Source organism: Meriones unguiculatus, chromosome X, assembly GCF_030254825.1.
Source record: "Meriones unguiculatus strain TT.TT164.6M chromosome X, Bangor_MerUng_6.1, whole genome shotgun sequence".
Lineage (NCBI taxonomy): Eukaryota > Metazoa > Chordata > Mammalia > Rodentia > Muridae > Meriones > Meriones unguiculatus.
Genome location: NC_083369.1, coordinates 101,884,001 through 101,902,174, shown reverse-complemented (window position 1 = coordinate 101,902,174; position 18,174 = coordinate 101,884,001). Strand labels below are relative to the sequence as shown.

Here is an 18,174-nt window from a genome sequence, read left to right as displayed (position 1 = left end):
CCATACAAAACACTCTCACCATATCCTAAATGAACATATCTCTCCTACAAACCCTGTAAAACTTTTCTTTTTTTAAATATTTTTTATTTTTAAATAATTTTATACATTCACTTGTATCTCAGCTATAGCCCTCTCCCTCTTTCCCTCTCAATCCTCCCCTCCCTCTCTCATCTCCTCCCTGCTCCCTTCTGAGTCCACTGAGAGGGGGTGTCCTCCTCTCCTTCCATCTGGCCCTAGCTTATCAGGTATCTTCAGGATGGTTGCAATGTCCTTATCTGTGGCCTAGCAAGGCTGCTCCTCCCTCAGAGGTGGGGGGAGGAGCTCTTGAGTTCATGTCAGAAACAATTCCTGTCTCCCTTACTAGGGAACCCACTTGGATACTGAGCTACCATGGGCTATGTCTGAGCAGGGGTTGTAGGTTATATCCATGCATGGTCCTTGGTTGGATAAACAGTCTCATAGAAGACCCCTGTGCTCAGATATGTTTGGACCTTGTGGGGCTCCCTGTCCCCTCTAGGATATACTAATTCCTCCTTCCTTCATATGGTTCCCTACACTCTGACAAAGGTTTGGTTATGGGTCTCAGCATCTGCTTTGATACACTGCTAGGTAGAGTCTTTCAGGTGCCTTCTGTGGTAGGCTACTGTCCTGTTACTTGTTTTCTCCTATTTCCAATGTCCATCCCCTTTGTCTTTCTAGATGAGGATTGACCATTTTACCCCTGGACCTCTTTCTTGTTTATCTTCTTTAGGTGTACATAATTTAGTATGTTTATCCTATCTTATAGGTCTATATAAGTGAGGATATACCATGTATGTATTTCTGCTTTTGGGATACCTCACTCAGGATGATTTTTTCTAGATCCCACCATTTGCCTGCAAAATTCATGATTTCCTTGTTTTTAATTGCTGAGTAGTATTCCATTGTGTAAAAGTACCACAATTTCTGTATCCACTCCTCTGTTGATGGACATCTGGGTTGTTTTCAGGTTCTGGTATTACAAATAAAGCTGCTACAAACAGGGTTGAGCAAATGTCCTTGTGTACTTGAACCTCTTTTGGATATATGCCTAGGAGTGGTATAGCTGGATCTTGAGGTAGCACTATTCCTAATTGTCTGAGAAAGCACCAGATTGATTTCCATAGTGGTTGTACCAGTTGACATTCCCACCAGCAATGGAGGAGGATTCTCCTTTCTCCACAGCCTCTCCAGCAAGCGTTATCTCTTGAGTTTTTGATCTTAGCCATTCTGATGGGTGTAAGACGAAATCTCAGGGTCGTTTTGATTTGCATCTCTCTGATGGCTAAAGATGTTGAACATCTCCTCATTGTTTCTCTGCCATTTCTCATCTTGTTGACTGGTATTATGACATCCCCACTCATCAAGACTTAGTTGTTCCTGCTTATTCCTATACCATTGATTGGTTTTATTGCTAAATATATCTTCTGTACATCTAGTTACTGCCATCATTACTTTTTTTTACTGCCAGTTTCTGAGTCCAAAATAACATCACTGGTGTCCTTGATAATAGTGTCTTTGGCTCCCATTGCCACACTCTCCTTGCCCCCCTTTTCTCTTCCATATTAGTTGCTGGAGTTTGCAGACTGTTGTTTCTCTGCACTACTTTCCCCCTCTTGCTCCATGGCTTCCTTGCTAGCTCCTATCCTGAGGCTACTTTCTCCAGACAAGCTTTTCTCTACTCCGCTGTTGCCTTGTAACTTGGCTCAGTCAGGTGTTCATCCCACATAATAAAACATTTCCTTATTTCTTCTCAGTTACAAACTACTTATCAGTTTGCTGTTGTGCTTGCTTGGCAGGATGCTCTGCAAGGACAGGATCTGTTTGCAAGCCATCTTTGCATACCCCCAAACACAGAGCTAACTTTCCATATCACACAGGTGCCCAGTTATTTTGTATGCCTTTACATTGTTGAAAGAATGAATATATTTGTCTCATTTTTCAGAGAAAGACGTGTTACAGAGATACATGCATATACTCTTTTGCATCTCTCAATGTATTTGCAAACAATCCATAATTTACTTTTAGAAATAAGTTTAGATTTTGTATATTAGGTATCTTTAAGGTGAGGCACACTGGTACTTGTTAAGAAGCTCATTTTAAATAAGGAAGACCCTAAGGAAAATGCTCAATCCTCATTCAGAAGGGCAAATGCAAAAGACATTGGAAGCAGGAAAAGACAGGGAACAGGACAGGAGCCTACTGCATAGAGCCTCTGAAAGACTTTACTGATAAAAGTATTGAAGCAGGGGCAGAGACTCATAGACACACTTTGGGCAGAGTGTATGGAATTTATGAATGAATGAGGAGATAGAAAGACTTGGAGGGGACAGGAGCTCCTAAAGGAGACCAACAGAGCCAAATTAACTGAGCTCTGGATTCTTGAAGAGAATGATACCCCAAGCAAGGACCATGCATGGAGATGACCTCAAACCCCTGCTCAGATATAGCCCATAGACTCAGTCTCCAAATGGGTCCCTAGAAAGGGTAACATTGGCTGTCTCTGGCATTAACTCAGTGGCAGGCTCTCTGATCACCTTCCCCTGGTGGGTGGAGATGCAGCCTTCCCAGGCCACAGAGGAAGACAATGAAGCAAGTCCTGATAAGACCTGATAGGCTAGGGTCAGATAAATGGGGAGGAAGTCCTGCCCTATCAGTGGATTAGGGGAGAGGCATAGGGAGATAAGAGGGAGGGAGGGTGGACTGAAAGGAGACAAGGGAGAGGGCCACAGCTGGCATACAAAGTGAATAAATTATAAATTATAAATAATAATAATAAGCTGAGTTTATATGGTAATTAATACTAAGTCTAATGTATAGTTATATATAGCTTTCATGTGTCAATACTTTGTAATAAATGATAGTCACGTACATATATTTGATAATATGAAAGACTGTTCACTCCCTGAATGTGCCTGACACTAGCTCTAGCCAAGGAGAGGAGGATAAGAGGTATATTTCTTCCATGCTGAAAGCAGTATTCATGTACACCAGATCAGTAGCAACCTTCATGATTTGGAACATAATATAGTCTTTGTCTATGCCTTTTACTTTTAAAGAACATCTGACTCTGCCTGTTTCTGTGAAAACCATCTTTTTTTTTCCAGTGCTGGGAATTGAATACATGCTAGGCCAGTGCTCTTCTTTTGGGCTTATTTCCAGTTCATCCACAACCGTGTTTTATTTTGTCCCAGTGCTGGAAATTTATTGTTAAGAAATAAATATTAAGGCTTTGAACTTTGATTTTCCTTTAATGAGTATTTTTCTTGCTTTCAAAATATTTTGTGTAGTGATTAGAAACATGTATGGGTTTAAATCCACCTCTACTTCCTGAATAAGATATTAACCTTAGTGATTTCTGAAAAATAAGATAGATGCTGTTTTCTATCTCTTACTATAGATTTGAGAATTAAAACAAAAAGTTAAAAAACCCAAAGCATTGAGCTTAGATCAGGGCCTGTTTGCTCTAAGTGCCAAATAAATGGTGGATAACTATAACTAGGATAAGCTTGGATTTTTACATTAATTTTCAAGTTAACATATTAAGTAATGACTTTCTTTTCTTTTAATTGATTTATTTATTCATTTTACATCCCAATTGTAGCCCCCTTCCTCATCTCCTTCCTGTCCTACCTTCCTTCACTCTTCCTCCATTCTCCCTCTTCTATTCCTCAGAAAAGGGTATCCTCTCCCACCAATTCACCCAAGCACATTAAGTTACATTAGGACTGTGGTATGGCGAGGCAGCCCTACCAGATCAAAAAGCATGCAAAAGAATGCATGTTGGAGACTGCCCCTTCTCCCCTTACTAGGGAACCCACATGAAGACCGAGCTGCCCATTGGCTATATCTGTGCTATATCTGTGCAGGGGATCTAGGTTCAGTCCATGCATGATCCAAAGTCATGACTCTCTTTATGGCATTTTCACACATAATTTGTTCTTTGAATATGTGTGTGTGTAAAACCATACACATATGTAGATGAGAGGACAATTTGCTGGGTTTGCTTCTCCCCTTCCACCATATATGTCTTGAGGATCAATTTTGGCTCATCAGGTATAGCGGCAAACAATTTTATTTGATGAACCATCTTGACTGCCCCATAATTTGTTCTTTTCATTATCCTCCTTACTGCTGTCCCCTGTCTTCCCTTTTTTTCATAAATGTGGGGCTAGATTCACAAAGATCTTTGATGCAGTTAGTAAGTGGACTACAATCTGATTGCATGGTTATGTGGCAGAATGCATAGTAAATAGCATATTTGTGAACACTTTATACCCTTTTCTTTTGACAAGTAAGTGGATGTCTAGAGAATGAGAAAATGGGTAGTACATAGCAAAATCATGCTCCAAGAGAAGTTGGATTATATATAAACTTCTAACCAATTGCTGTCTTTCATAGAGTGATGTAAAATACTAACATATATTAAATCATTAACGTTCTTTTTAGTAAACATGCATGTGTTCTCATTAAAAGTGTTGACTTTAATTCTCGTTTAACATTATTTCACATTTCTTTACCAGTAAAGCAATCTTGGAGAAAGACTCATACTCAGAGCAACATAAAAGTAAGTATGTTTGATTAATGAATTCAAAGTTTGCTGTGTTGCTATAATTGCAGAATTAGTATGGGTTTTTCAGACCTGGGTTTTTCATTACACTGACCTTGTGAATTTGAAAACTTTACATGTATAATAAAATTCTGCTGCCTCATTTCCAATTGCTATGCTAGCATAGTCCCAGTGTGTAAGTATGTTTTTTTTTTTTTTTTTTTTGAAGTCCTGGCTTAAGTTCAGACTCATTTCTGTAGAACACTGTGTATCAGTTCCAGTTCCTCTTCATACTGCCCATCTCCACACACCTACGTAATACTTGACCTTTCTACATATGGTGCTTTCTTTCATGAATGAGTGTAGCACTGCAGAAACAAAGGATAGAGGGAAGTTTAGCATGGACCATTCAGAGACTGACTGAAGATTCAAATGCATATATGTTTCTTTTTTTATTTCCTCTTTACCTCCTCCTCTTTTTGTTTTTTGAGCTGTCCTAGGGCTCACTGTGTAGATTAGGCTCACTTCAACCTCATAGAGATCCATCTGCTTCTGCTTCTAGAGTGCCAAACTACTATTTGTTTTTTGATGGGTACAGCACTCCCCCTTAGTTACCTGAGGCCTATTAAATAGAAAATTCTAGAGAAAAAGAGAGTCTATGTATAATATTTTATTATGAGAAATTACACTTTATTATGACTTATTACTATTAATCTCTTACTGTGCCTAATTTGTACGTGGCATTTTAAAATCATATTATATATATATATATATATATATATATATATATATACATAATATATATGGGAAAAATATAGTACACAGGGGACTCACTATTGTCCGCCATTCCAGGCAACCACTGAGTTTCTTGAGGTGTATTCGTGTGGAGAAAGCAGGTAGCGCATGTGTCTAAGATTTTGTTCTCAGTTTTTTGTGACAAGTTAATATATGCAGAGCAACCTCCTCACAGCTGTAGGACCCTATGTATTACTTGTAGGTCCTTAGTAGTAAGTGCTCCCAGGAACATACCTCTAAGAGGCATTGCATTACAGCATAGCAGTGCAAACTGTACCTGGACTACCTGGCTTTTAATGCCAGACTCTCTATTATTGATGGTATGGTCTTTGATAAGTTCTGTTAACATCAGATTTATTAATTAACAGGGGATAACAGGACACATGAAGTTATTTTCCAATGGAAATAACATTTATGATGCTTCTTAGTTCACTATGTATGGTAACATAGTGGTGCTCGAAGTTGTATTTACTGTCATTATAGTAGACCAGCAAGTAGCCTTTTTTTGACATAAATAGAAGTATATAAAATAAATCTGAGTTAGTACCTTAAATCTGTGCTTTTAGGTAACTCAAAGCATATATTTAATTTGTATATATCCAAGTCATTTTTAGAAAAATACAGTATTGTATATCAATTTATCTTCAAAGTTAGGATTGAAGTTAATTTTATATAAATGTATTTGAGAAAGTACTATAACTACATAGACATGATTGAACTTTTATTTTCATTATTTCAGATTGAAGTTATTCAGGACAGCCAAGAGAAGAGGGATTCTGAGCAGTCTCCCAGACTGGACAATAGCTTGGATATTTTAAAGAAGTAGGCTTTCTTTTTTAACCTACATTCGTGTGTGTGTGTGTGTGTGTGTGTGTAATGGGAGGTTCTGATTCAGTGTCCAAGTTTTATGTACTTAGAATTTTCAGTGTGCAAAATAGGGTCCTAATGAGGACATTAAAGAACACTAGCAAGGTGTCACAAGTTCTGGATTTAGGTTGGAGCAGATGTGAACTGTTTTATGAGACTTGAGTTTTCTATGGTAGTACTATGGGTTATAGGGCAAGTGCTCTGCCACTACACTATATCCTAGTCTACTTTTTAGGGTTTTCATGTGGGTGTTCTATAAGAGCAGCATGTGCTCTTAATCACAGAGCCATCTTTCCAACTCCCGTTTCCCAGTTTTATTGAAAAATAATTGGGAAACAGAATGAATACATTTAGTTTACACAGTGTGAGATATGGTAAGATGAATTGCCGTAACAATGAGTTCTAACTTGTAGTAAGAACACAAGTGTGTAAGTTCTATTTCCTACAGAAGAGACACTTCATTCTTGATAATAAGCATGCTGCACACAGAGTCCCATCTGTTTTAGTTTGGTTTCTGTTGTTGTGATAAAGACTGTGACTAAGAGCAATTTGGGGAAAGAATGGTTTATTTGACTTACACTTCTAGATCATTGTCCATCATGAGAAAAAGTCAAGGCAGGAACCTGCAGGTAGGAACTAAAACAGAGGCCAGGGGGAGGTGCTGCTTAATGGCAGGACTACCTGTCCAGGGGTGGCAGCACCTACAGTGGCTGAGCCTCTCATGTAAATTGAGAGAATGCCCCACAGACATGTCTGCACACCAAACAGAATGGGTAATTATTCAGTTGACATTTCCGTTTTTCCAGGCTATTGTAGTTTTGTGTCAAATTGACAGCTAAAGCTAACTGTGATACCATTTCTTTCATTTTTAAAAAAAGGAAAATTAATGAAGGGGTTTGTCAAAAGCTATACAGGATTATAGATACTATTTCACAGAAAATTAACAATTACCCTTTTCTATTATTATGTTAATATTCTAAGCCTAAAAATCCTGACATATAAGTTTCATACGAAGTGGGTCTAGAGGGACATTCTTTTAATCCCAGATCTTGGGAGTCAGAGGTAAGTGAATCTCTGAGTTTGAAGCTAACCTGATTATGTAGTTCTAGGACAGGAGGGCTACATTGAGGCCTGTCTCAAAAAACAAAAACAAACAAACAAAAACAAAAACAAACAAAAAGCCAACAACAAAAACAAAGGAAAGTTTCATATGTTCTTCTTAGAAACAGTCAGTGTGCTACAACTGGTATACAAACTAAATACACTGTAATTAATGTAAAAAACTAAAAACTAAAAAAAAAAAAAGAAAAAAAATAGACAGAGTTTTGTATCAAATTGCATGGAGTATGCATCCCAAGATTATTTAAGGTAATTTAAACAAACTCATTTTGGAAAAAGCCAGGGTGTAAATTCTTTAAAGTAGGAAAAAAAAAAAAAAAACAGAAATGTACAAAAGTGGAAGTTAAAGAGATTGCTTATATTAGAGAGGGGAGTAAAATTTAAATAATTTTGAAATCAAATGGAAAGGAAAGTTATATCATTTTATATAGATGGCAGACAATGTTGCTACAGAATCTTAAGTTGTACTTCTATGTGAAGGTGACTATAATGAATTTATCACCTGTCTGAGAGAGGGAAAAAACAAAACAAAACAAAACAAAATAAACAAACAAAAACCAGAAAGTTACTGAGAACTGGGGAAAATAGTGTTTAATGGACTAGTATCTTTTTTCTTTCTTTTTGAAAAGGAGTTGATATTAGATCTTAGGAAATGTAGCTATTAAGGTGCTGGTCCAACTGGATGTCTACATGCAGAAAAATGAAAATAGATCCATATTTATCACCCTGCACAAAACTAAAGTCCAAGTGGATCAAAGACCTCAAGATAAAACCAGATATTCTAAATCGGTTAGAAAAAAAAGTGGGGAATAGCCTAGAACTCATTGGAACAGGAGACAACTTCCTGAACAGAACACCAACAGCACAGGCTCTAAGAGCAACAATTAATAAATGGGATCTCATGAAACTGAAAAGCTGCTATAAAGCAAAGGACACCGTCATCAAAACAAAGCAACCACCTACAGATTGGGAAAGAATCTTCACCAACCCTTTATCTGACACAGGGCTAATATCCAGTATATATAAAGAACTAAAGAAGCTGAAAAGCAGAAAACCAAGTAATCCAATTAAAAAAAGGGCAACAGAGCTAAACAGAGAATTCTCTGTAGAGGAATATAGAATGGCAGAGAAACACTTAAATGCTCAACCTCATTAGCCATTAGGGAAATGCAAATCAAAACGACCCTGAGATTTCACCATACACCCATCAGAATGGCCAAGATGAAAAACTCAAGTGACAACACATGCTGGAGAGATGTGAAGAAAGGGGAACCCTTCTCCATTACTAGTTGGAATGTAAACTGCTACAACCACTTTGGAAGTCAATCTGGCGCTTTCTCAGACAATTAGGAATAGTGCTTCCTAAAGACCCAGCTATACCACTGCTAGGCATATACCCAAAATTTGCTCAAGTACAAAACAAGGATATTTGACAACCATGTTTGTAACAGCTTTATTTGTAATAGCCAGAACCTGGAAAAAACCCAGATGTCCATCAATGGAGGAATGGTTACAGAAATTGTGGAATTTTTACACAATGGAATACTACTCAGCAATCAAAAACGAGGAAATCATGAACTTAGCAGGCAAATGGTGGGATCTAGAAAAGATCATTCTGAGTGAAGTATCCCAGAAGGAGAAAGACAAACATGGTATATACTCATTTGTATAGACCTACAAGATATGATAAGCATAATGAAATCTATACACCTAAAAAAGATAAACAAGAAAGCTGACACAGGGTAAGATGATCAATCCTCACTTAGAAAAACAAATGTGCATTGGACGTATGACAGGAGTCTATTGCAGAAGGCATCTGAAAGACCCTACCTAGAAGTGTTTCAAAGCAGATACTAAGACTCATAACCAAACCTTAGGCAGAGTGCAGGGAATCATATGAAAGAAGGGGAGTTAGTATGACTTGGAAAGGATAGGAGCTCCACAAGGACCAAATATGTCTGGGCACAGGGGTCTTTTCTGAGACTGACACTCCACCAAGGACCATGTATGGATATAACCTAGAACCTCTGCTCAGATGTAGCCTGTGATAGCGCAGTAACCAATTGGTTTCCCATAGTAAGGGGAACAAGGATTATTTCTGACAGGAACTCAATGGCAGGCTCTTTGACCTCCCCACCTCCCAAGGGAGGAGCAGTCCTGTTAGGCCACAGAGGAGGACTTTGCAGCCAGCCCTGAAGATACCTGATAAAACAGGGTCAGATGAAAGGGGAGGAGATCCCCAATCAGTGGACTTGGAAAGGGGCAGGGAGGAGATGAGGGAGGAAAGGTGGGATTGGGAGGGAATAAGGGAAACGGGATACAGAGTTAATAAAATGTAACTAATAATAAAAAAATTAAATTAAAAAAAAAGAAAAAGAAAAAGCAAAACCTACCATTCATTCAGGGTAAGATTCTAACAAATTTGTTTTCAGTGTAAGTGAATTAGAAATCATTTTTATGTTAACACATGGCCCTTGAGCATTTTTTTCTCTGCACCCTCCACAAAGACTCTTATATGTAGCCCTTACTGGCTTGAAATGCAAGTTAGCTTTGAACTCAGACTCTTCTGCCTTTAACTGCTAAGTGTTAGGATTAAAGGTGTGTGCCACCACACCTGGACTTCTTTCTTTAAGTCTACTTAAGAGCCTTCTAGGTGGTTCTTTTTTCAACAACCAAACAAGCTTCATATTTTGATGCCAGAACAAATCCCCCAGGTAGTTCCAATATATTAGCTTATTTTACTTTACATTGGTAGTTCTCAACCTTCCCAATGGTGCAACCTTTTAATAAAGTTCTTCATATTTAAGTGACCTCCCCAACCATACAGTTATTTCACTGTTATTTCATAACAATAATTTTGCTACTCTTAAGAATCATAATATATTCTCCAGAATTGACCATATAATCAGGCACAAAGCAAGCCTCAACAGATAGAAGATGATCAAAATAATCCCTTGTATCCTATCAGACAGCCATGGCCTAAAACTAGACCTCAACAACAACAGAAATAACAAAAAGCCTACATACACATGGAAAATATACAACTCTCACTCAATGACAGCTGGGCCAGGGAAGAAACAAAAAAAGAAATTAGAGACCTCCTAAGATTCAATTAAAATAAAGGCACAACTTATCCAAACTTATGGGACACAATGAAAGCAGTGCTAAAACTTCATGGCACTAAGTGCCTTCAGAAAGAAATTTGGGACATCTCATACAAACAACTGCATATCTAAAGCCCTAGGAAAAAAGGAAGCATACACACCCAAGAGGAATAGATGATTGTAAATAATCAAACTCATAGCTGAACTAAATAAATTAGAAAAAAGGAAAATAATTCAAAGAATCAATGAGACCAAGATCTGGTTCTTTGAGAAAATCAACAACATAGACAAACCGTTAGCCAAACTAAAGCAGAGAGAAACTATCCAAATCAGCAAAATCAGAAAGGAAAACGGGAACATAACAACAGACACTGAGGAAATTCAAACATTCATTAAGGCTTACTACAAAAGTCTATATGCCACAAAATTTGAAAATCTAAATGAAATGGACAATTTCATTGATAGATTCAATTTACCAAAATTAAATCAAGATCAGGTAAATAGATTAAATAGTCCTATATCCCCCATGAAAATCAAAGCTGTCATCAAAAGTCTTCCTTCCAAAAAAAGCCCAGGGCCAGATGGGTTCAACACAGAATTCTACCAGTCTTTCAAAGAAGAGCTAATGCCAATACCCTTCAAACTATTCCACAAAATAGAAAAATTACCAAACTCGTTCTATGAGGCCACAGTTACCTTGATACATAAATCTCACAAAGATACAACAAAAAAGAGAACTGACCTATCTCTCTTATGAACATTAATGTAAAAATACTCAATAAAATATTGCAAGCCAAATCCAAGAACACATCATGATATCATCCACCATGACCAAGCAGGCTTCATCCCAGGCATGCAGGGGTGATGCAATATATGGAAATCCATCAATGTAATCCACCATATAAACAAACTGAAGGAGAAAAACCACATGATCATCTTTTTAGATGATGAAAAAGCATGTGAAAAAAAATCCAACACACATTCATGTTTAAAGTCTCAAGAGAGATCAGGAATACAAGGCACATACCTAAACCTAGTAAGGACAATATACAGCAAGCCTATAGCCAACATCAAACTAAATGGAGTGAAACTTCAATCAATACCACTGAAATCAGGGACTAGGAAAGGCTGCCCACTCTGTCTTCAACATAGTACTTGAAATCCTAGCTAGAGCAATAAGACAACTAAAGGAGATTAAGGGGATATAAATCAGAAAGGAAGAAGTCAAAGTATCACTATTTGCAGATGATATGATAGTATACATGAGTGACCCCCAAAATTCAATCAGAGAACTCCTTCAGCTGATAAACACCTTCAACAAAGTGGCTAGATACAAAATTAACTATACAAGATAGTCACCCCTCTTTATATAAGAGACAAAAGGGCTGAGAAAGAAATTAGGGAAACAACACCCTTCACAATAGCCACAAAATAATATAAAGTACCTTGGTGTGACTCTAACCAAGCAAGTGAAAGACCTGTTTGAAAAAAACTTCAAGTCTCTGAAGAAAGAAATAGGTGAAGATATCAGAAAATAGAAAGATCTCCCATGCTCATGGATCAGTAAGATTAATATAGTGAAAATGGCCATCATGCCAAAAGCAATCTACAGATTTCATGCAATTCCCATCAAAGTACCAACGCAATTCTTTACAGAACTTGAAAGAACAAATCTCAATTTTACATGGAAAAACGAGAAACCCAGAATTGCTAAAACAATCTTGTACATCAGATCGTCTGGAGGTATCTCCATCCCTGAGCTCAAGCTGTACTACAGAGCAATAGTAATAAAAATGGCATGGTACTGACATAGAAACAGACTAGTGGATCAATGGAACCAAATAGAAGACCCAGAAATAAATCCACATACCTATGGACACCTGATTTTTGACAAAGAATCAAAACCATACTCTGGAAAAAAGACAACATCTTCAACAAATGGTGCTGATCTCACTGGATATCTATATGTAGAAAAATGCAAATACATCCACACTTATTACCCTGCACAAAACTAAAGTCTAAGTGGATCAAAGACTTCAACATAAAACCAGACACACTATGTGTTAGAAGAAAAAGTGAGGGAAGAGCCTTGAACTCATTGGCACGGAGACAACTTCCTGAACAGAACACCAACAACACAGGCTCTAAGACCAATAATCAATAAATGGGACCTCATCAACTTCTGTAAACCAAAGGACACTGTCATCAGAACACAATGACATCCTACAGAATGGAAAAGGATCTTTACCAACCCTATATCTGACAGAGGACTAAATATCTGAAACAAAGAACAAAAAGTTGAACACCAACAAATCAATTAATCCAATTAAAAATGGGGTACAGAGCTAAACAGAGAATTCTCAATAGAAGAATATTGAATGGCAGAGAAACACTTAAAGAAAGCTCAGAGTAAAAGTTTAAAAATAAATAAATAAAAGTTCAGAGTCTTTAGTCATCAGAGAGATGCAAATCAAAATGACACTGAGGTTTCATCTTACACCCATCAGAATGGCTAAGATAAAAATCTCAAGTGATAATACATGCTGGAGAGGATGTGGAGAAAGGGAACCCTCCTCCATTGCTGGTGGGAATGTAAACTTTTATAGCCTCTTTGGAAATCAATCCGGAGCTTTCTCAGAAAATTAAGAATAGTGCTTCCTCAAGATCCAGCTATTTCACTCCTAGGCATATATCGAAAATATGGACAAGTATATAATAAGGACATTTGCTTAACCATGTTCATAGCAGCTTTATTCATAATAACCAGAATCTAGAAACAACCCAGATATCCCTCCATGGAGTAATGGATACAGAAATTGTGGTACATTTATACAAGGGAATAGTACTTAGCAATTAAAAACAAGGAAATCATGAAATTTGTAGGCAAATGGTGGGAAAGAGAAAGATCATCCTGAGTGAGGTAACCCAGAAGCAGAAAGACACATATGGTATATACTCACTTATAAGTGAAATGCAGTCATATAATATAGGATAAACACACTCTAGTCTATACTCCTAAAGAAGGTAAAGAAGGAGGACCCTGGGTAAGATGATCAATCCTCACTCAGAAAGGCAAACGGGATGGACATTGGAAGAAGGAGAAAACAGGAAACAGGACAGGAGCCTACCATAGAGGGCTTCTGGAAGATTCTACCCAGCAGTGTATCAAAGCAGATGCTGAGACTCATAGCCAAACTTTGGGCAGAGTACATGGACTCTTATGAAAGAAGCGGGAGATAGAAAGACCTGGAGGGGACAGGAGTGCCTCAAGGAGAACAACAGAACCAAAAAATCTGGGCAAAGGGGTCTTTTCTGAGACTGATACTCCAACCAAGGACCATGCATGGAGATAACCTAGACCCCTTCTCAGATGTAGCCCTTGGCAGCTCAGCCTCCAAATTGGTACCCTAGTAAGGGGAACAGGGACTGTCTCTGACATGAACTCATTGGCTGGCTCTTCATCACCTCCCCCTGATGGGGGAGCAGCCTTACCAGGCCACAGAGGAAGACAATGCATCTAGTTCTGATGAGACTTGGTAGGCTAGTGTCAGCTGGAAGGGGAGGAGGACCTCTTCTATTGTTTGACTTGGCGAGGGGCATGGGAGGAGAAGAGGGATTGAGGGTGGGATTAGGAGGGTATGAGGGAGATAGCTACAGCTGGGATACAATGTGAAGAAATTATAATAATAAAAACATTTAAAAAAGAATTATAATGTAGGCTGGTCTGAAGGTAGTGAGTTATCTCAATTAATTGTTCACATTCAGTTACAGATTGAATTCCTGATTTACACTTTCTCCACTTCTCACTACTGCACTTGACTAGTCTTAAAGATTATAAATAAGAATAATAATGTAAATATTTGATATACAACATAGCTGATATGTGACCCCCAGGTGGTCACAACCCACTGCTTTAGATTATTCTAATGTGATATGAGAGTAGGACATTAACTGATAAGTATGGTCTGTTCATTGCAGCCATGTCGTGAATGAGCTGATAGAGTCAGAGAGGGCATATGTTCGAGAGCTGTTTACTGTTCTGTTGGTAAGTATAGCAATTTTTTTTTTTCTCCATTTTTCTTACCAGTCCCTGGCTACTTTCATTAGAATGTATTCTAAGCAGTTTTGTGTTTTTGTCTGTGTCAATTGTTGTCCCATGGTATCAGTGGGTATTTGCTGTTATTTGAGACTATATATTATTTAAGTGATTACATTTACATTGCCTCTCAGTAGTGGGGATACGTGATTCAGAATTTCTTACAGAAAAGTGAAGCTGTTCTCTTAGTGACATGGTGCATTGCTATAATTATTCCCGGGCTGCTACTTAGAGGTTGAGATGGAAAGAACTGAGGGTGGGATAAAAATACTCATTTGACACAAATGCCATGATACTAATTTGGTCTGTAAAGAGATCTAAGCACTTACTTTCAATTTAAGAAGAACTTTATATTCTGTTCTATAATTTTTCATAGTTGGTTTCTGTTTGGTTTCCAACACTACAATAAAAGCCTTGAAGGCAAAAGTACTACTTTCTATTCTGACTGTACAGTGGAAGCCTTGACTTCCTTATCCTGCATTTGAAAGAATGCCACAGATAGAGAAGGTGGCTTAACTATGTCACAGAGGAAGACAATGCAGCCAGTTCTGATGAGACCTGATAGGCTAGAGTCAGATAGTAGGAGAGAAGGACCTCCCCTATCAGTGGAATAGGGAAGGGGCATAGGGGAAGAAGAGGGAGGGAGGATAGGTCTAGGAGGAGATGAGGTAAGGGGCTACAGCCAGGATACAAAGTCAATAAATTATAATAAATAATAATAATAATAAAGAAAAAAATTTAAAAAATCTGTTAGGGCCTTTTAACTAGAAAAATAATTTTTCTTTTCTTGAAGTCAGAATGATGGAGATAGGGAAATGGCTCAGAAACAACCAGTATGGACGAAGTATTCTTCTTGGCTATAAAGGCAGTGAACACTGAATTATCTGTAGAGGTTGAATCTATAGAGGCCTTTGTGTTGAGTGTTTCCTGAAAAACCTTAGTCAGCTCATGGATATCAAACCATATCAGGAATTATTTGAGTTTCCACACCCAACCCCCAGATTGTTGCAGTCAGAAAGGAATTAGATGCTAGAGAAATTTCTGGATTCATACTAAATTCCTTTTCTAGAAAGACTTGGTCACATAGACATGATTCCTTGGGACAGAATAAGGAGATTACATGGGCCTTGTATAGTTTATTAAGAAGGGGCTAGAGACACTCTGAATATCACTCCTATTTCAAAAGATGTTTAGAAAGATCTCAGAAGGAACTTGCTCTGCCACAAACAGCAGCTAAGATTTAAGAATAGTCCAGTTTGTTTAGAGCTTCTTTGTTCTTATGCCACTTATTGTAATCACAAGATTTTGCGTAGATGACTTATGATGTGAAGGTTTGTCTGATTAAATCACTGGGTTTATTATTATTATTATTATTATTATTGCTTGCAATGTAATCACTGTTCCATGTATGTAGAGTACAGCTTGGTATATTTTGTTTTGTGAGGTCTTGGGTACAATCACTGTACCATGTATGTAGAGTACAGATTGCTGTATTCTGTTTATTCTCATTTGTGGGTCTTTGGGGGAAAATCCAATATTTTGGGGAAAGAAAAAAGGGGTTTTGATCATGTAGAAAAAATGTATAATGAGATGATTTAACAATAAAAGACTGGGATTGACTCTGCTCTAAGAAAAGAGAAAAAAGAAAGAAGGAGAAAGAGAGAGAGCAGAAAAAAGAGATAATAGAGAGACTAGAGGGACAGTCTTTTGAAATGAGTCATCCATAAGCTTGTACCTGAAAAAAAAAAAAAGCAACAGATAACTGATAACTAAGGGATCTAAATGTTCAAGTGCAAACTACTGTACCCACAAATCTGTATATTCTACTGTTCTTATACTGTCAGTGGCCCAAACAAGCATTAATATAAATATTAAAAATGCAAAAACTGACCTATTTTTAATAGGGCTACAGATCTGAGATGGACAATCCGCAGATGTTTGATCTTATGCCACCTCTCCTGAGAAATAAAAAGGATGTTCTCTTTGGAAATATGGCAGAAATATATGAATTCCATAACAAGTATGTAATTGCCAAATTGAATTTTTTGGTGATTTTATTTTTTAAAAGAGTTATTGCTGGGTGGTGGTGGCTCACACCTTTAATCTCAGCACTTGGGAGGCAGAAAGAGTTGGATATCCAGAGTGAATTCCAGGCTAGCCTGGTATCCAGAATGAGTTCCAGGCCAGCCAGGGCTACATAAAGAGACCCTGTCTCAGAAAATGGGGAAAGTAGAGCTACTGACTGGTTTATTATTATATGTAATAATTAACTTTTTTCTCTGAAAATTTTTCAGCATTTTCATGAGCAGCCTGGAAGATTGCTCTAATGCTCCAGAAAGAGTGGGACCTTGCTTCCTGGAAAGGGTTAGTCTGATTAGTTGCTTTCAAATTGTATAAATATTGGCAACCCCAAAAGTATTTTCTGTATAAAGCAGACTTGGAGACAAGGTATGCTCCCCTTTCCCTTTAATGTCTTTGGAAAAGACACATCAATTCCAGTAAGCACTTAAGGTAAAACTGTTTTGTTGGAAAAATGATGTAAGGGATATTTAAGGAATATTTGTCTTCTATGGTATTAAATGTTTCAGTTACCCAGGTAGTATCAATGGAATCCAATAGACCACCCTACCTATGAAAATGCAAGAGATGAGAGCGTATTAATATAATCACTCTGAACTTGGTTAAAGTCAGAATAAAAGATGCCTTTAAAAAAAAGGCATAATAAGGCAGAGACTCTTTTTTTTTTTTTTTTTTTTTTTTTCCGGCCTGATCTTGTCTACATATTCTTTTTTTTCTCTTTCTTTCTTTCTTTCTTTCTTTCTTTCTTTCTTTCTTTCTTTCTCTCTCTCTCTCTCTCTCTCTCTCTCTCTCTCTCTCTCTCTCTCTCTTTCTTTCTTTCTTTCTTTCTTTTATTAGTTACATTTTATTAACTCTGTATCCCAGCTCCCTCATTTCCTTCCAATCTCACCCTCCCTCCTTCATCTCCTCTTTGCCCCTATCCAAGTCCACTGATAGGGGGGACCTCCTCCCCTTTCATCTGACCCTGTTTTATTAGGTATCTTCAGGACTGGCTGAAAAGTCCTCCTCTGTGGCCTAGCAGGACTGCTCCTCCCTTGGGGGGTGGGGAGGTCAAAGAGCCAGGCAGAGACTCTTATGTAGCCATAAAATTTTTTTTTTTTACAGTTCATTTAGTTATTTAGTTTCTCCCCTTCCTGAAAGACTAACCCCTTCCAAGTTGGGATTGGACAGAAGAGATTGTTGAAATTTTAGAATAATTTTCTTAGCTCAGAAAGTGTTGAAGAGATAAGTCTGAGAAAAATGAGGAATGAGAAGAAAATAGGACTAAGAAAGAACTTAGATTTATCAGCATGTTCTATACTTAAAACATATTAACTATGGACAAATTCATTTCCACCATTTTAAATTAGCAGTTGGTTCAACATCTTTTGAAGTCTAATTCTTAAACACTGCACTACTCTCCAAGACATGGTGGTACATGCACACAGCAGACGGAATCAGGATTGTGAGTCTCAGGTCATCCTGGACTACTTAGTGAGATTCCATTTTTAAAACTATCCAATGCTTTGCTATTCATAGGAGATTTTATATTTACTGTGAACCTTTAC

General features: G+C 37.6%; 1 protein-coding gene across 3 annotated transcripts in view; it reads left to right on the top strand.

Annotated features, from left to right (window-relative positions):
• The window catches only part of Mcf2 (MCF.2 cell line derived transforming sequence), an 81,113-nt gene that overhangs the window by 35,741 nt on the left and 27,198 nt on the right, over positions 1-18,174 (top strand). For all 3 annotated transcript variants that reach the window (XM_060374491.1, XM_060374489.1, XM_060374490.1), the window contains 5 exons: positions 4,542-4,585; positions 6,102-6,184; positions 14,431-14,497; positions 16,453-16,568; positions 16,843-16,912. In XM_060374491.1, the coding sequence (XP_060230474.1) occupies positions 4,542-4,585; positions 6,102-6,184; positions 14,431-14,497; positions 16,453-16,568; positions 16,843-16,912 (380 nt within the window). The remainder of the gene's footprint in view (positions 1-4,541; positions 4,586-6,101; positions 6,185-14,430; positions 14,498-16,452; positions 16,569-16,842; positions 16,913-18,174) is intronic.